Genomic DNA, 19,373 nt, shown 5'->3' with positions numbered 1-19,373 from the left:
GAATGCTTTACTATCAAGGCTTATGAGATGTTGAAATGTAAGAGAGGGATAACAAAGAACAAAACATGTTAAGGCATCACAAACTAAAACCTTAATGATATCTTGGTAACCTAATCTCCCTGCTTTTGGAAGCTCATAGCAGGTTGTGGCTGTGGTTTTGCATAAGATGCTTTTCAGAAGTGGAACATCAATTTTTTAGCTTCTCAAAAACAATTTCTTAATAGTCTTAAACAATTTATTTGAAGGGGTCAGATGAAGGATGCTGTTTAAAAAATTATTCTTCTAAAAGTATAATGATTTCAGATATTGTTAAAAAACATGAATAGGCTCTTGTGGAAATGAAGCTATGAACAAAGTAATCACAGATAGCTGGCAATCTGCTCTAGGTACAGTGCTTCCTTAAGAGCATATTCATATTTACCAGTTCTTTAGGGGGATACACCAGAAACAGCAAAAATAAATAATTTGTTATTTAGAGAGAAGTTATTTCCACAACTCTTTTTTTTTTTTTTTTTTTTTTTTACATCACTAAGAACTAGTCTGAGTAGGATCGTTAAATTTACATGTCCTAAACAGCAGCTGGCTTCAAGTTTGCAGTTACTGTTTTAAAACACTTTAATTACAAAATATATATATACAGTCTATATAAATTTTAAAAATTAGTAACTTATGTACATGAGAAGAAATCAGTTTTTCTTGCGTCTACTTCTTGTCAGCTCATACCTGCAAAACAGATAAAATAAGCAAACAGTTTAAGGCTTTGACTTTTTTAAGTGGCAGTGAGAGAATGTGGCTGCTTTATTGCTTGCACTTCATAGGCAGCATGGTGAAGGAGGCTTCAGAGATGGCCTCAAACTTCAGCTCTTTACTGGGAATGTTGAATGAGTCAGTTTTCTCTTATTACCATATGCTTCTGTAAGATGCACACGAGCTGGGCATGGGGAACTTGGTTTTCCTATTCTGCTGCCCACACTAGTGGCAGGCTACTAGACTACACACACCACATTCCTTGGTCTCCTTCACTGACGGATAAAGGAGGAAATGTGACTGGTACTAACTAGAGACTTAGAAGGACGAAGCACTGGTTCTCAATCTTTGCCTCAGACCAATACTTAAGGTTGACGTCTGAACTACAATGACCATATAAGCAGAACTGCAAGTGGCTTATTAAAACAGCTTATATAAGTGCTTTGTAATTAACGTTTTATCATACATACATATTGCTGATCAGAGTGTTAATTTAGTTAAGATCTTTATCCAAGTTATTTGTTGCAGGTTTACTTTAATAAACATAATTCTTACGTGTCCCAGTGGCTTTTATGTAATTTAAAATATGCTGAAGACTGAGAATAATTGACATACAGACCTCTTATTAAAACCGTTTCACAGGGTAGGGATCACACTGCTAACCAGATTAACATAAACTTTAGATAAAACTATCAGATTAGTTCAAGTTAGTCCTGCGTTTGCAGGTAAGCTATAATTGTTGCTCACCAAAACACGCAGCCCTTCCACCACCACACCAACTCTGAGCAAAGCCATTAGCAAGGGTGTAAAGTGTGAAGTTGAACAAACTTACCATTGTGCAAACCCTTTGATTAAGTCCTCCTGTGACAAGTCAATCCGCACCTTTAAAAAACATTAAATTTTTAAAAATTTTATATATATATATATATATAATACAAGTTGGTTAGCTAATCTAGCACTCCAACTCAGTTCCACTTCGAAGGCCTAGGGCTGCAGCCCGGGCTCAAGGGAGACAAGCTTCCTGCATTCCCAAGACAGGCATCAGCCAGCCTCACCTCTAAAGCTCAGTTTCCTAATAGCATTTTTTGGAAACGTATCTATCACTGAAGAAAGGATTCATGTTTACTGTTCACAGAAGCAAAGCTGTTCACAGAGAACTTGAAGTGCTGTTGGCAACTTCTCTGTTTTAATCTCATCTTTCTCAGCTTCATGTTTGAACTCCTGGAGCTATTCCCCCAGCAGGCAGCAGGGGATCCCAGGAAACATGTATTTCAGGAACACTCCCAAAGGAAGCAGGGTGGCAGATCAATCACATGAAGCCACGTCAGCTTCCACAGGGATATGGCCTGATATCAGAGAAAAAATTGGCAGGAAGTTGTTTCCAGGTTGCTAGCTCTGTTATTCATAGTAAGTCACCAGAACTGCAGTTCAAGATTACAGGAATGTCTCAAACTCTTGATCTCGTAAACAAGTCGTGCCACTGGTTTAATCTTACCTTCCCCAGCTCCTTTTTTTCTTGTGAAATGAATGGCCTGCTGTTTTTCACTGCAACGTCTAGTGTCCTTTTCTTGACATCTTCCAAAGATTCAAAAAATTCAAACCTAAAAGAAAAAAATTGGAAAGGAATGTTTTAGTCAAAACTTGAAATCCTGTAAGCATCAGTGGCCAAAATACAATTCCAATGGAGAAGGACTGTAGCTTCAGACAATGACCTTTACAGGAAGCGAATCACACCTGAAGTTTAAGAAGTCATTATGGCCAAATTGTAAGCCTTGAGAACATTGTTGTCCAGCCACAGCATATTTTAGCACAATTTTGGAGGGCTGATTACAATCTACATGTGAATACAGGTTACTTTCCATGGAACAGAAAAGGTAATTCTATAGTTAGTTTTATCAATATTAAAAAAATAAAAATAAAAAAAATATATATATATACACAGATTTATATGTATTTCTTCCAAGCCTTACAAAAGACTATGACACTGCTGGTCACCGTGCCAGTGGGATGAAGGAAAACGTGCATCCATAATGAAATGCCATGTCCAATCGGTTTTCCCCTTCATGGAAGATCAGCATATTTTCCATGCAACCTTTATTACTCAGAGGAAATAGCTGAGCCACCCCCCCCAAGTTTACAAAGTAGGTTTATACCACATTAAGAGAAGACAAAGAAAGAAACCTGTGGCAATTAAATTCTTAATGGGGCTGACTCACAGCTCTGGCACACACCATCAAATGCCAGGTCAGTTTTGTCCATGCTAAATCGTTTAGGTTCTGCCCACCCGAATAGTTTTTCCTCAAGTCAGAGTTGTAAAACAGGTAATGTGTTTTGGAGCTAAGTATTGCTCAACCTGTTATAAGTAATAGAGGATGTGCAGGACATGCCAACGGGGATGAGAAGGATGCTGCTCCCAACAGCTGCGCTGGCACTAAGTGGAGTACCTGCCAGGGGAGCTCATGAGGATAGGCTGAAGCAGACCCCACAACTGGAGAGACTGGTGTTTGGAGTGCTAATAGGAAATATTTAAAAGGTTTTTTTCTCCATTTCTGACCTACAGACATGCATAGAAAGGACCTAACAATGAAACAAGAAGTTAATTATCCAGGATCACCCAATATTTATGTATTTGCATGAATTATTTGTACCTTTAAATACTGGACTAGCACCGCTTCTCAGACCAGGTCTACTGTGACTGGCTTTGTACAAAACACATTCCTTTACCAGGGCAGAGCTGCGGATGTGGCAACTGGCAAAGAGGCGGCAACGTTTTAAGTTGCTTCCACCAGCACTCAGAACTGTCTCTGCAGTGAGAGGGCATGGTTAGGGGAATGTCTGTGAGCAAAGAAGCAAGAGCAGCCTGCACCCGCTAGGATCAGGGAAGGGGGTGGGAGGATGTGACAATACTGTATGTGGAGCAAAGCCAGCCCTAAGGACTTGCAAATCACAGTTAAAATGCCATTTTTTTCGAGAAGACCTGAAAATATTCATGAGAAAATCATTCAGGTGCAGCAGGTGCGTACGGTATGTGAGCCCTTCCTTTTTATACAGAGATAGTAACTATTTCGGCCGCAATCATAATTAACATTTTCTTACTTTTCATCATATTGGGGGTTCAGAGTTTTTTTCTTAACGGAAGTCTTCTTCCTGCTCGTCCATCTTCTATCTGGAAGCAGGTATATTCGGACATACGGATCTACCCCACGATTGGAATTGGGTACTAAGTTTCTGTTAAAAGAAATACAGTGTTCAGCTTTGCTGAATGCCTGATGCAAGCTCAAGGAGCCCTTCCCCTTCCCTTTACAGATAGAGGCGAGCAATTGCTGGCATTACCTGCAGCCATTCACCAGCACAACGAGACTCTGCCGTATTGAAGCATAACGCACCGTGAGCTGAATCTCTCCCAGAGGCATTTCAGTCCCGCTGTAAGACAGTTGCACAGGAAAAGCTTTTAAACACAGCTATTTAACAGGCCACATGCACAGACCTAGCAGCACGAAACAGCACATGAGCTCCAGAAGCTGCTGATGCATTTTCCACTAGAAGCAGCTTTCAGGGCACTGTTCCTTTCTGTCAACTTATGCTTTACTCTCTAGAAAGCAGCTGGACCCCAGAAACAACACTCGTTAGTGCCAGCACTGCCCAGCCCTACTTCTGCACAGGTACCTGCCCTAAGACCCAAAAGTGTAGACAGCCAAAAACCCACCTATTTGGCCTGTTGTAGATGGAGCAATAAAGTACAGATCAGCATGCGTTTTGTACGTTTTTGTACACAACTCCTTCAAGGATGCTTGTTTATGTAAAATGGGACCCTTTTTATATCTCAATCTGCATGTTACCAAAGTGGTTTCAAATCCAAGTCATTGTTTAAAAATGTTTTAACAATGGCTTATTCTCTAGCTCTGAACAGGACCTCACTTACATGCCAGTATATAAGTATTAAATTGAACAGCTGTAGCTGGATTTGATGTTCAAGCTGATAACTGATGTTCTCCTAAATGAGACAGACCTTCCTTGCTGCTTCCATTCATTAAGAATTCTACTAGCTCCAGTCTGCACCCTCGGAGGGACAGACCCAGCTCTCCAACCCCCTTTGCAGAGCAGAATACCTGCAGCCTGATACCTAACGCTACAGGAAGGGTGCACACAAGCAAATCTATCTAGGAAAAGTTTGTTCACAGCATTGTGAGCCTCAAAACTTTAAGCATCCAAAACTTGAAGCAGCCAGATATGCTTATCATAAGTTTGTGTTTGTGCAGCAGTGGGACAATGCAGACTTCCAATCTCCTGTTGAAAGGCACCTTCAGTACTAAACTCATGAGTGTTATGGGACCTAGGATATTCGGTATGACAGCCTCTTAAACAAAACAAAACCAACACGTGCAGCACCCCTTAGGACAGCCAGAGGAGGACACACATTCACTTTACACTGAATCTGACAGCACCCCTGTAATTGTTTGCTGTTGACTTAGGCCAGTTCTTTGTAAAGTGATGTGAGACTCAAGACTCCAAATGACTTGAACTCAACTTATGCAACAGCAACCTATAAACACGAAACCTTCTCAAGAGAAGAACAGTTCAGCTGGGAGAACCACCTACTTATGAAGGTCCAGATTGCTGCTACTTAGTTCAAAGCAAGAAGAAGGCAGAGAACCCAGGGAAGTAACGCTGGGTGCAAGCCTCAGTTCCTCTACAATCGGCAAGGTAGGCACTACCACAGCTCTGGTATGCAGTGCTGATGACAGGTGATGCTCAGGCTTTTGCTCGCTCTCCGTCTCATTAAGGCCAGCAATAGTTTCACTTGCTACAGGCACTGCTGAACTGTCATTTGTGTCCAGGTCTTCACTGCTGTCTTTTTTTGGCAGGGATTCAAGCACAGCAGTGTCTTTGCTCACAGGAGGTACTTTTGAGACTTCTGGTTTCGGTGGGGAGACAAACTTCTGCTGGTTTCCACCCTTCTCCGTGACATGCACCGGACCTTGCTTCGAGGCATTGCCACCAGCCTTGATGCTCTGTGGATCGGGTTCCTCAACATTCAAGGCCTAAAAATCATGAGGGAGAGAAATGAGCACTGCTCCCAAAACACTGGTGTTCACACCAGCATTACCAGCTAGGATGAAATTTCACCACAACATTACTGGTGTTAGAAAGCAGGAAATGCCAGTAGAGATGAAGGAGGCCTACAGGACTGGCTATGACACTGTGTTCCTTTTTCCTCCTGTGTATATATTTAAGTGTCTGAACACTGAACCAGAACACCGTGAGAAAACAATTCCTAAGCATTAGTGCTTCTCACTACCTTGCTGGTTTGATTTCCCAGCTTAGATTTTCTCAGTTCCACTCCTTAACATCATGAAAAGGCTTGTGGCAATGCCACTGCACTAAGTTTTAGGAAGCCTCAGGGGAGAGCTCTCAGCTCCAACCTGCACTTTTAACTGCAGTTAAGGATCTTGTCACACTTCTACCCATCTGTGAAGCAAGGCTGCATTTCTCCTCTCCCACGTTTTATCTCTTTTGCCTGGTTAGAATTGGAGACTTCCGCTGGGGAAGTCAGGTGAATACAGGAAAGAACAACTTACCCGCAACACAAGTTTCATCTTAATGAAGCTGTCTGAGCTGGAATGATCCAGCTGAAATCTCTGATCCAGAGTCATGTTTGGGTCCTTAAGCAAGTGGGAGAGACATACCACTGAAGTTCCCAGGGCACTATCCCGATCTTTGTCTTTTATCTAGGGGAAAAAAAAAAAAAAAAAAAAAGTTGTTTTTATTAGAAGACAAGCTGGAAAGCTGGGAACAGCAAAGAAGGTATTTCAGACAGACCAAAATAAGCTCATTTACTTCAGGACCTATTATCAAGAGTAGTTACTTCTGAATAGGTGACGCCAATATTTCAGAAGTATAACAAATTACTATGTTTGAAGTAAAAATTCCACCTCTAACTACACAGAGAAGAAACTCCCCTAGCAGAAAACATAGGCCCTAGAATTTACTTGACTTTCCTTACTTGCCCTGCAGAAAATGTTCTAGGCAGCTAGGATGACAATTGATCTACACCCTCACAAGTTGTTTTTCTGACAGTAATAGTTCAGCCTTTCTAGCCTCAATAAGCCTTCTAAGTTTAAATCCACTTCTGCAGCCCAGAGAACAGCCACAGAACTGGCTGTGACTTTAATGTAAGGCAGTGAGATACAGGACTTCATAAGGAGCCTAAATGCCTAGGTGCAGAGATACACTCTGGCTGAGAATTATGAGCACTCTGATTTCTGACAGCAAAATATTCATGGCCTTACTGCATGCAGATCTGTCTAAAACCTCCTTTGCAATTTTCAGCCACAAATGTCCCATATTTTGTACCAAGATATTAAATATTATCTGATCCTAGAGTAAAGGTAGATAACAGCATCACCCAACGGAATTGCCTGTGCAAAACCAGCTGCTCCTTCCAATTTTTAAGTAGGAGGACGCTGGTATATGCAGACAGAAACAACCTGCAGTGAGATCACATCCACTCTGAAGGAGGTGTCTCCCTGTGAATGTACACTGGGTTTCCAAAGGAAAGGCTTTTCTCTTACCTCAACATGCAGTGACTGGGAATCAGCACTGTGGACAAAGAAGGTGAAAGCCTGGCCCCACGTGGGATCTTTGCTGAAATTGCAGGTCTGCAACGAGAAGATTGTGGCATTTGTATTAGCTTATTCTGTGAGCAGCAAAGAATACTGTCACACTGATCACCGGAGAGGAGCACAGTGACCTCCTTGTTTTATTCAGTGATGCTATACCCGAGCTGTAAAAAGAGAGTGAAATTTCCAGGTCAAAAGTGTGCAGAAGCCAAGTCTCTGGCAAAACCAGAACAAGCTCTGTGAGGTGTGGAAACGCCGATGAACGAGTCAGGCAAGCTGCAGTTGGCCCCAACCGGTGTTGCCTGGACCAGCAGCCTGCCCCACCTGCAGCAAGGCACTGCTCCCTTCCTCCCACCTCTCCGCCCAGAGAGTCAGCTTCCAGCCCGCAGACACCCAGAGCCAGCTCCCAAAACTGCAGCAAGCTGGCAGGGAAGGGTAAGAAAGCTAGAGGGGCAGTTTGAGGGGTGCAGAGCTTGTGGGAAGAGTGGGAGGGGACAGCTTCAGTGCCATCCACTTAAAGGATGAAAGAGCACAGAAACCACCCAGGGGGCTCCGGCTGAGGCTGCTCCATGAAACAGTTCCTTCTTCTGCCAGGTGACAGGTACTGGCAGCAAGGGAAAAGGAAAGCTGAAGCGTGTGCTTCCACATGTGGGTTGTTTCCTGCCTCCTGGCCTCTGCAGTCATCACCACAACCTCGGCTGTTCACAGAGCTACAGTGGTCCTGTCCCCTTCTAGGGGCTACTTGGAGGTGGTCACCCATGAAATAGGTGGTGTTTAAAGCAAGCAGAAGAGCCAAACAACCTCACCTTGCTTTTATGAGTCTTGCTTCCTACTGTGAGCAGGACAAAGGAGGAAGGTTCCCTTTCTGTCTTCTGTCGTATAATATAAGGGGAAAAAAAAAAAAAAAGAGGATTTATAGTTCACAGAAAGCAAAATCAAACTACTATTCTTACTTGAAATACATTGCTGGAAAGCTGGCAGTAGTTTTCAGATGAGAGACATCTGAAGAGTGCAGCATGCAGGGCAGACTCCAGCCGTAACACAACACAGCCTTACCCTCTAGCATCAAGAGTTCACACTTAAGCTAAAGCTCTACATGTTTAGGTCTCAATAGGTAAATATTTGTCAGAAGCTGTGAGAAAACGGATAGAAAAAAGTGTTGAAGACACTGTGGGGGAGTCTTCATCATTTCTTGGTGAAATAGGACTCTCAGAATTGGTTTCCTAGGCTCAGAACATGCTGTAAAGCAGCTACAAGTGAACCTTTGGTACCAAGTAACAACTCCTTTTCAGAAGTAGTAATACGGAACCCCTCATACTGTGCTCCTTTGCACTAACATTACAGATGTTAACACTGAGGAGTTGGTCTTGAGAAAACAAGTGCTTACAATGAAGTCCAGAATTAAGGATTATTGAATGCCATGTGTGTGGCGTAACAGTGCCGGTAACTCATCTGAATTGTAAAGATCACATTTAGGAGGGGAGCTACTCATTGAAGACAGGCAAGCTTTACCCACAGCTCAGAGCCATGACTGTGCGTAGCCTGTTCAAGAGAACAGGGTGAAAGACGTTCTTTCCTACATTCACAATTTGCATCATGGCAGTAAAATCCAGTATTTGAGGTGTAAAATGTAACCATAAGCAAAGGGAGAGGAAGCATGAATGACAGAGTTGCTTCTGAATTAAAAATCAGGGGGAAAGAATCCGGTGGGTCAGGTCTCCAACGGACGGGAAGGGTACCACGAACAAGCACAGCCCTCTGCTCCCTCCTCTCCCATCTGGAAGAGCCCTGCAGCAGCAGAAAGGACAGCATGACTTGCTCTGATGTTTGGAGCCTCTTACTCTCCAAAGCATAAAAAAAAGACAACCCACACACACAATCAAATATTCCTGTGCTGCATCCCTCCTTGGTCCTCCTAGCCTTGCACTGGGGGCGGGGGCTTTCAATAACTATCTTGAACCAGCGGTCACAGATTTTTGACAGCGGAGAAAATATTTCTTTTTAACAACAGCTATTTTCAGTTGCTATGATACAGCATAAACCAGAAGGTGTTTTTGCAGGCATGGGGGAAGAATATGAAATTTTACCTTGAGGTACTTGTTATTTTTGATCTTCTTTGCTCCACATTCACCATTCGAATACTCAAAGTGGTTTTTCTGAATTAGTAAAAGAGAGTTTAAAACCAATTAATTTGTGGGCTTCAGAAAAAAAAGGGTTAAGAGTGAAGGCTGTCTGCGTGTTGTTCGTACTTACTGGAAGGTTGAAAGCACTGTCCAAGTAGACTATCAGAATTGCTGTAGACAGACCCTTCTTATCCTGTGAAGGCCAGGAAAATAAAACAAAACAAAAACAAGGTAGGCATGATCACTCATCAAGGACAACATACAGCACAAGACAAATTCAAAGTTTCCCTAAGCTAAGCAGCTCTTCACCTTTCTCCTTAAACTTGCAATTTAGAGGAGCCAATACCCTACAGCATGATGGTTTCAAGCAGACCAATAAGAAAAGGCACAAGTCTCTGCTATTTGCTCACTTTAATGCCCTTCAATTTATTTAGTGCAGAACTGGTCAAATTCCCAGGTGCTGGCAATTTGCCTAGACTAGTACAGGTATACAGATGCTTGGGGTCCTGCACAGATCCTAGATGAAGAGGAAAGAGAAAAAGGATCAAAGAAGGGAATGAGAGGCTACTTTGCAGTTGGCCAAACAAAGTTTTGCTGGTTTAAGTAAAAAGATCTGCCAGATTTTAGTGGCTCCTGTGTTACCAAGGCATGTGGGGCAAACAAACACCCTTCTTCTCTAGGAGAAACAGGAAAAAAAATACATCAAAACTTTGTCAAACAAAAATAAACTCCTGTGAGTTTGCCTGGGGATCCTAATTTTACATGCTCCTTTATTGATCACTGGCCAGGGATCAAAGCATCTGAATCCTTTAGGCAAATATACTCACCTCATGTAGCTTTTCTTGGTCATTTACTAGTGAAAGCCACTCCAGCTTTAAATGCAAGTGCCCACTTGTTGTCTTGCTCAAGGGAAACCACTAAATGGAGACAACAAAGCGTAACTTCAGAACTGTGAGGCAGAATAATTTGTACATGTTGCAGACTCTGGGACTTAAGTACAGTAGACAATACAAATTGTACCTTGAGCTTCTTAACTTCAATTTTTGAGACTTAGATTGCAGCATGGCCATCTACTTGGGAACACAACCCAGAAACACTGAAAGTAAGATACCCACACACACGCAGTGCAAATGGATATCTGCAACCAGCAGCAGCATCAGACAGGCACTCTGGCATAGTTTGCAGTGTTGGGTTGCAGGATGAACCATGATACAATCTGATTATTTCTTCCCTCAGCAATCAGACTGCTTCACCAAACTTTATCTGTACCCTCACAGAAATATTTGGTACACACAGGATACATGATAGCAACCCACTGCTGGCTCAGCATAACCTCAGGGCTATCTGAGGTTGCCAGCCTGATTGTTAAGATTATTGTGATGGCTACTTCAAGTTTTCTGAGCAAAGAAAGCTTCACAAAAAGAAAATACCACAGTGTGAGTGTGCAAGGAAGCTTCAAGCACACAGAAACAATGTAGTAGCATATGGAGAACATGAATGAGTACACATAAGCATACACCACAACCACATTTAAAAATAAACTGCGATCTTTACCTCATCAACAGTTCTGTCATTCATTATATCCACAAGGCTTATAAGCAAGCTGGAAGACACAAAGCAAACATTTCAGCATATGTTTACACAGACGGTGTGTTGCTGATTAGTGGACAAAGGGAAGAGGAAAAAAAAAAAACCAAAAAAACAGAAACCATGGCTACTGAGAAAAAAAGCCCACATGATGTTCCAAATAGCAACTTCTAGATATTACCTGTGTGCATGTGTGGTGGCGCACATAATTTCACACACAGTACCTTCTCCCTCTTGAAATGCTTCCAAAACTGAAATATATTCTAAATAAATCTTAAGTCATGTAGTGACCACCACCTCTAATGGTGGTTAAGATTCCCTGCAAGAGTCAGGGCCCATTCTCTAACTCATTCAAAGCTAGTTGCACTAGGAACTAATAACTTGATGACAATATTTGGACAAAGGGAATAGCTTCCTTCAGCTTCAAACTTCCTGTATAAACAATCTTGGTGTTCCGTTTCAGAGATCACTGGATCTGAGCAAGGACTGGATTGTTTTGTTTCTTTGTTTGGGTTTTTATTTATTTTAAATCAAACAAGTAAGAAGATAACTCGTCCTAAGAAGCAAGACCTGACATACTCTCTCTGGAGGTGATCATGACCATCTCTGCCTTTCCCTAAGTGCTGTTATTGAGAACATCAGAAATGTCCCACTTGAGAAATCCACAGCTTATTCATAAATGCCCCTCTCTTATCTGTCATCTGATATGAAGAGTGCTGTTTTCTGGCCACCAGTCATTTCAGGTCGTTTGCATTTTCTGCATTAAAAATGGATGCCAAATGTCACCATAAGGATATTTCTCCATGACAAAACAACAGCAAGACCTTATTCCAATTAGACTGCACTTGATTACGGCTAAAGATATGAAAGAGAAAGGACATAACCTCCAGAATTGTTTTCTAAAATCTATTGAGCAGACTTTTCAGAACACTAGATCCTTTTGAAGAGCAACAAAAAGAAAGTTTCATTGATTTACCTGCCCATGAAGTCATCTTTATCTGGATCTTCATCATATAATTCGACTTCTAAGTCCTGACCAGGCAATTCATGAACAACAAACTGGAGGAGAAAGATGTATTTATTAAAAATAAAAAGCACTCACACGGGTTCACTACTCAGGCTGTTGACAAGAACATGACGCTTTACAGCTGTATAATACATTAAGGACATTCCCTGCTGTTTTGTGGCTGATCTTGTTACAAATACAACTGGTTATAGACAAAAATATTTTAAAAACAGTTTTCTTGGCTTTGAATTAAAACTTAAACCGGTCAAACTGATATCCCTAATAAGCACTGTTGACAAAAACAAAAAGAGCTCAATATACCCTATACAAAAAGAATACCAATGCTAGGGCAGAATACAGTTGCACAATCAGACTGCTGCACTGATTGATATTTAAAGAAATGCTTTGCATGTCCTCCAAAAACCCACATACGTAAATCAGATCAACCTGAATTCCATTTCAGGTTTGCAATTTAGATTTGATTTGTTTAAGAGACAGAAATGCCTCATCAATCAAGTAACAAGGAATTCCACTTGCTCCAGTGCAGTCAGCTAAGAGTAGGTCCCCCAAACACAAGGATGTAAACAGCTGTGCATCCTATAGATGGAAAGAACAAAAGATTCAGTACCTCAAATGTCTCATTCCAAACGGGATTAAGATCTCGGGAAACTGTCTTGCTTCGATATTGCACCACGCCAACTCGAAGAAGAGCATACGGGTCAGATTTCCCCCGGATGGCACCAAGAAAATTGTCCTTCTGGACAAGGTTTTCAGCTTCTAGCAGATGAACCCTTATTACTCCCTGGAAAAAAAAAAAGAAAGAAAAAAAAAAGAAAGAAAAAAAAAAGAGATGAAATTGGTTGTGAAAATGTGATCTTTGGATAATTATAATATGTTACCTCCTAAAACTAGTTATTTCAGGCAACAAGGGTAGTCAGCATGACAGGTTTTCAAAGACATGTATTTTGAGACATTTCAAATGACAGCTGTGATAAAACAATCACTTTTCTCATCATTTACCTAGAAAAAACCTTAAACAGATACACAATTCAATCTAGACAGTTGGGTAGGAAATAGCCTTCAACTTATTTTGAAACCAGAAACATACATATACACTCAGGATCATGCACTGCAGTTAAATTGAGTGTAAAGTCAAGAGCAATTCATACTGACTGAAGATGGAACCAAGTATTCATTGGCAGATTCATATTTTATTGCAGAGAGGCCATTCAATTTCAATTCGGTGATGGAAGTCTTCAGTAGGAAGCAGCCCTTCGTCATTCATTTATTATTACTCTCATTCATGAATACATTAGGTATTTGACAGAAGGAGACCAGAGATCTGGATGCATCAAACATTTAGGAGGTTGGGGCTTGTTTGGGTTTGTTTGTCATTCAGAACTTTTTTTTTTCTTTCATGAAGAGATGTCATACTCTGAGCTTCCCATTTACACCCCTTCACTGCATTAGTAAAGACATTAAATAGCCGGACGTTTAGTGCTCATGCATTTACTTTCTCTAATTGAAGACCTGTGGTATTCTCAAATGAGACTAACAGCTTAACCTGGTAAATATCTGTGTCTTAACGGACTTCTTATGCCATATACAGGGAGCTAAGTGCCTCCCTGCGCACCCACCAAATTAAGAACTACCCAATATTTGCTTTTGTATTCCTGAAATATTGCCTACAGAAAGCCTACAGTCCAGGCTGAAACAGCTGATGAGAAATGGATGTGCAGGAACCCAACACTTTAAGTTTGCATGCGTCTGCATTGCAGCAAATGCACACTCAGGTAGATTAACATCCTCACTGAAGAAGAAACAAAACCAAAAAACCCTCACACGTGGGATAGGGAACCTCAGTTGGGCAATGTTCATGTTCTTCTTCAGAGGCACCGTGATCCTGTTTGGTAGAACCAGCCGTGAAGCAATGTAATCTTGAATCAGCGTGTCTGACATTACACTGCAGGTGAGGAAAACAAACAAACAACCTAAATCTCTACAATCAAATCACCATTTCAGTTAGAATGAAAGAACATGGCACAGCACAAGAAACAGGAGGCACTGCAAAATGAGCAATACAGACCAACTTCCCCCAAAGAGTAGGGGAAGAAACTCGGGTTTGTGACATTTAGCTTAGACCAAAAGGATGGGAGACAGCAGTTTAACACCAGAATTGATCACCAAGGATCGATACGTATCACTGTGGAAAGCTCAGCCATCTTCTAACAATAATTCCAGTCCAACTGAGCTGCTGCAGAGCAGAAGATAAGCATGGACTTTCCAGTCCGATCTAACACTTACTCATTTTTAGCTTTCTAGTTTTAAATCTTTTATTTGGAATTGCCATGTTTGTTTGGCAGGGAAAACTAATTTGATCTGTTCTTCCTGTGCAAGAAGTGTATGGCTACCACAGACCTCCAACATTCTCTGGGTGATTAATGAGAGGAATTCAACATGCTACTACAACTCAGAATGAGCAGCAGATAATATTAAGAGGGAGACCTGAGCACACCAAACATCAGATTTTTTTTCATCCTCTTGGTAGATCTAGTGCTCGTAAGGCATTTCTCAGGGAAGGCCATGCAATGAAATTGTCCCAGTTCATGGATGAAGACTGATTCACAAAGAAGGAATTTTTGTGAATCTCCTACTTCCACTGTCAAGCCAGGAGTCTGAAAACCCTTGTTCAAACTATTGGCTTTCCTGACAAATTCCTCTGCAGGAATATCACAAACTGTCCCTTCTCTTCAGTCTTATGATATACTCAGCTACACGCAGCTTGCACATGAGGACAGATATCTGCATCCAGTATCTTTACTCTTAAGTAGGTGAATAAAGAAAAGGAGAGCTCTTACTCAACCTGTATTTCAGCCTGTTCACAGCACACATGATTTGCTCATGGCTTTCATGTGCTGTGTTGATGAGCAAGCAAAGGTTTCTATGTTCAAATCCCTGTGAGAGAACCAGAGAGTGAACATTTAGGACACCAAATTTGCACTTAATTATATGAGAGGCTGTAGGCTGGAACACCTACATACCTTCTCCCTGCAAGGATTAAGGAAAGCTGCATCAGAAAAGAACAGATTAATTTGCCTGATAAAAACTGGAGCTCTGAGGGCAAACTTCAGGTCTTGAATTAAGTAAAAAACAAAACAAGAAAAAAAAGAAAGCTTCCTCTCACTTGACATCAAAGGTCTTCAGAGGCCCTTTACTGCATAAACTGACACCTAAAGTAGCCAGCCATTTCCTATGTATCTGCAAAGCAAGAGCTGCAGTGGAAGGGAGGGGAGCATTGGTGTCTGTGTTCACTTCTAAAGGGAGAAAGGCAGTGGCTGAGTAACCAATGTATATTTTGTTCTTGTGTGACAGAATTTTCTCATTATACCGAGAAAAAAAGGAAAATGTCAATCTCCAGCCTGGAGGAGCAGATTGAAACTTACAGCAGTGAAAACCCATGAGATTTTCATCCTTGCTGTGCAAGTTTATGTACAAGATCAACCTAAGAGGCCCTGGGGAGCAGCTAGGTTTTCTGAAGAACCTAATGGATGAGCAGATTACTTAGAACGGGAGGAACATTTCTCCTTTTGAATATGTTGCAGTTTTCTTTATCACGGATTGGATTTCAGTTCATCAGAGGACTGCAACCCTGTGATACTTAACCTTTCTTTTCACTTCAAGGTAAGTAAACATAAGCACAGACTGCCAATTACCTAGATCTGCTCAACTACCTTTATAAGTAACCAGCACATGAGAAACAGAAGGGCTTGTTTTTCAGTTTATAGTAAATCCCCAAAACTACAATGGTCTAATTCCACCCTAAATCCCAAATGCAGTGAAGTGAAAAAGGAATTTTGACACAGTGTACGAGCACCCTACTCAAGTGTTTGTGAACTCCACAGCCAGATGTAATGGCACGAGTATCAGCATAACTCCTTCCACACATCACTCTTGAGAATAACTGAAGATTACTGGAGAAAGCCTTCCCAGTTCCCAAAGGTTTTTTAAAAAGGAATAAAGTGAAACAAAACAGACACTTACTTAATTCCTGGGACATCCAGGAGGTTGCTCATGCCTGCCCAGTTGATTTCCAAGTGCTACAACAAGGACAGGGAGAGAAATGATACAGGACCATTAAAATTTATCTCAGGACAAATGAATTTAAAGAGGAAGTAAATGCTTCTGAAACAAAGCTGGCTGTTTAAAGAAAGCCAAACCTGCACCAGCAAATGACTATATTTATATATTAAAATCAACAGCTGATAGCAATTCCCTTACCTATTTTACCTGCCATACCTGAAATTAAGGTATCACTGGGACTTATCCTGCAAGCACGGGAAAACACAGCACTCAGCCCCTAGCAATGCCTGTTGGCAGATGCCCCAGGGTCATGCGCAGTAAATCCGGCAGCTTTACCTAGACTGTGAAGTTGTTTCCTCACCTTTCACTTAGAGGTTGGCCTGTGCCCTGAGGCAGGGAAATTTACAAACACCACTGGAATCTGTATTTCTGTTCGCATAATAAACAAAGGAGTTTTTCATCTGTTTACATAATGCTGCTACATACAAACTCAAAACTACCTCATTCAATATCAAAAGCAGATGACAGCCAGGAACTCAAGCAGAGCATAACCCAGAATCAAGCAGAGTTGTGTGCTATAACTGTTTAATATTTTTTTTATTATTATTTTTTTTTAAGCAAGGCTAGAAGGTTTATCATATTTTATTTAACCACAATTCAACTACAAAGCACTTGCGACCTTAAACAGGCAAGCTTTCAAAGCATGGCCATGACCAAATGGTTCCCAAGATGCCTTCATTTAAAATCCATGTCTGGGAAGACTTTAATTTCATCTGCCAGGATCCTTCCAGCAAAGGCCTATGAAATGGCTGCTGTGCTGTCAACATCAGAAATTCCTCCCCTTCTTAGACCAAAGAATAGAAATAATTCTATAGGCACTACTACAAGAGAGTAGGGCAAATTCATTCCCATCCTCTAGGGGTTTAAGACGAGCATTTAGCAACCAGGAATCTGCTGTTCAAGTACCCACACTGCTGGGTATTCACAGGTATGCAGTTTGGCTTGCTAGCAGTGGACAATTTGTGTCGCTCACTGAAGACCAAACCATGCACTAAGACAGCCCTCGAATCAAGAAGGCTGCAGAGTACAGTTCACTAGTGACTCACCGGTTTCTGCATAAAAAACAAGGTCACTGCTCCAATAAAAGGGGCATCGGTTAGAAGAGGTTCCAGTATCACTCGCAGTGTCCCGTACAGCTGCAAATGCAATAGACCAAGGAGAATCAAGTCTGAAGATACTCTCAGAATACAGTTTCAAAACTGAGCTTTTCAGTGATGGAAATAATTTTAAAAACCCTGCTTGAAATCATTTTACTTGGAATTTACTAACAATAACCTCCTTCTCTCTCAAATCATTGCTACTAATTGATACTGATACATAGCTTTCAGTATTGCAAGGCCAGGTTGTTGGTCTAATCTAAAACAGGTTATGAACACCCTAACAGAATTGTTTCGTTTGAAGTTCTCTACCAACGTGCAATTTCCTTGAACTCCAATGGCAGAAGCTGGCCCTTGTGAGTTCAATGCTCTAGCAATGAACCTGTTTAAGAGTCACACTAAGAACCTATTTTTAAGAATTATTTTTAAGGCGTTTTCCAAGACACCATTTCCCCAGCCAAAACAGATAAAGCTTTTCATCCCATGTCTACTAGTCTTTGGTTTTCCAGTCAAGAGTCCTGCCCACTGGGACACGCCACCTCCTGCTGCACGTGGCCTTGAAAAGAGCATCAGCACGGCACGCACCTGTACGCCTTTCACTCCAAGATTAAATTTCGATATGTCCATGTGAATCTCACAGTCTCCTGCATAACTGAAAGAAAGTTCTCACGTTACTCCACAGTTTGCAATAGTTCGATGAGCAAATTTGGGCTGTACAGAGTGTAAAGGAAATGAGTTACATGATTGGCAACTTGACATCACAGGCAGGGATTAATTTTTAAGCATCTGAAAAGGGAAAGTTGAGCACGTTGAACAAGAGTAAGATCTTCACAACAGAAACCCTGCAGTCAGCTGGGACATTGATTATCTGCAAAATGTCAAAGCAACATTTTTCTAGGTTACCTTCCCATTCTTAAAACTGGCAGTTGGCTGGGGCAAGCTTGCTCTTGCTCCCTAGGAGGGGAACAACTGGCTCATTGGAAATTCAAAGTCAGGGCAATTGCCCTCTTGCTCCCCTCTCTGCCAAAGGCCTGATCCCAGCTGGGTTACAACCCGGTGACCCAACTCCTGAGCTGATGCAGAGCCACACTGTCATCACAGACGGGGCCCTGTACATTATAGCTCACCCCTGCCACAGCCAAAAAGCCCATTTGAAGGACAAACGCATCGCTAAAAATAACCTGTTTTCCTTGAAGCTGAATTAAAAGACAATGGTTTAAGATGAGATCTTGGTCAGTTGCCATGGAGAACATCAGACCTTAAATAAAATGAATGCCAAGTGTGGCACTGTAGCAATTTGGAAACCACCTTAGACTTTAATAAAAGTGCAAACATCACCTTATGCAAGAAAAAAAAACAAAACAATAGCCACTCCCCTAGGAGCAGAACCCAGCAGATTTGTTGACGCCTCTGGCAGAAAACAACTGAAGGGAGCTACCAAGTTCCTTTCCAGTCCTCTGAGAAATAGCTCTTTTTGGGTGCAAACACAAACACCCTGCAGGTAAAGAGGGGTGAAAAGTACCACAGCACAATGAATGTGCTGTGCTTGCTGCCTGGGTGCATACTTTCACCCCACAATCAAAGGAAAAGGCCTTTTTTTTTTTTTTTTCTGCTCTGACCACAGGTATATGGGCAAATAGTGCAGTAGTTGCTGCTAATTCACACTGTAATTTGCACAGACAGATTCCCCCACCACCAAAAAAAAAACCCTTGCCAAGAACATGCAGCTCTGTGAATTTGTCTCCATTTCTGCAAGCAAAGTTCCTGAATTTCTGTTTAGAGAGCCACTTAGCAGAACCTAAGAAGTTCAAAATGCTCAAATTAAAGCCTTTAATGTTGGAGCATTCTCATTTTTTTTCCCAGTAGCCAACCTCACAGGCTATGCCAACTCTAACACAATCTTCCTTATAAGCTAGTCAGATAATTAAACACACTTATTTTAACATTTACACAATTTTGATATTATCTTACAGTTCATTACACTGAGCGCTAATAGAGCTTTGTCACAATAAAACATCTAAATGAGAAGCCAAAACGAGTCCCTCAATTTGCA

General features: G+C 41.5%; 1 protein-coding gene across 1 annotated transcript in view; it reads right to left on the bottom strand.

Annotated features, from left to right (window-relative positions):
* Positions 1–626: 626 nt before the first annotated feature.
* The window catches only part of ESYT3 (extended synaptotagmin 3), a 29,531-nt gene continuing 10,784 nt past the window's right edge, over positions 627–19,373 (bottom strand). The window contains exons 5-23 of the mRNA XM_032190055.1: positions 17,906–17,972; positions 17,270–17,359; positions 16,125–16,180; positions 13,926–14,046; positions 12,712–12,885; positions 12,054–12,136; positions 11,045–11,093; positions 10,318–10,407; positions 9,621–9,683; positions 9,455–9,523; positions 8,174–8,239; positions 7,320–7,406; positions 6,327–6,476; positions 5,347–5,789; positions 4,081–4,170; positions 3,844–3,975; positions 2,243–2,348; positions 1,580–1,629; positions 627–723 (exon numbers count right to left, since the gene is read on the bottom strand). Coding sequence (XP_032045946.1) covers positions 687–723; positions 1,580–1,629; positions 2,243–2,348; positions 3,844–3,975; positions 4,081–4,170; positions 5,347–5,789; positions 6,327–6,476; positions 7,320–7,406; positions 8,174–8,239; positions 9,455–9,523; positions 9,621–9,683; positions 10,318–10,407; positions 11,045–11,093; positions 12,054–12,136; positions 12,712–12,885; positions 13,926–14,046; positions 16,125–16,180; positions 17,270–17,359; positions 17,906–17,972 — 2,023 coding nt within the window. The 3' untranslated portion in view covers positions 627–686. The remainder of the gene's footprint in view (positions 724–1,579; positions 1,630–2,242; positions 2,349–3,843; positions 3,976–4,080; positions 4,171–5,346; positions 5,790–6,326; positions 6,477–7,319; positions 7,407–8,173; positions 8,240–9,454; positions 9,524–9,620; positions 9,684–10,317; positions 10,408–11,044; positions 11,094–12,053; positions 12,137–12,711; positions 12,886–13,925; positions 14,047–16,124; positions 16,181–17,269; positions 17,360–17,905; positions 17,973–19,373) is intronic.

The sequence above is a fragment of the Aythya fuligula genome, chromosome 6 (genome assembly GCF_009819795.1).
Source record: "Aythya fuligula isolate bAytFul2 chromosome 6, bAytFul2.pri, whole genome shotgun sequence".
Taxonomy (NCBI): domain Eukaryota; kingdom Metazoa; phylum Chordata; class Aves; order Anseriformes; family Anatidae; genus Aythya; species Aythya fuligula.
The sequence above is the reverse complement of the archived record's forward strand: the minus strand, read 5'-3'. Positions and strand labels throughout refer to the sequence as shown.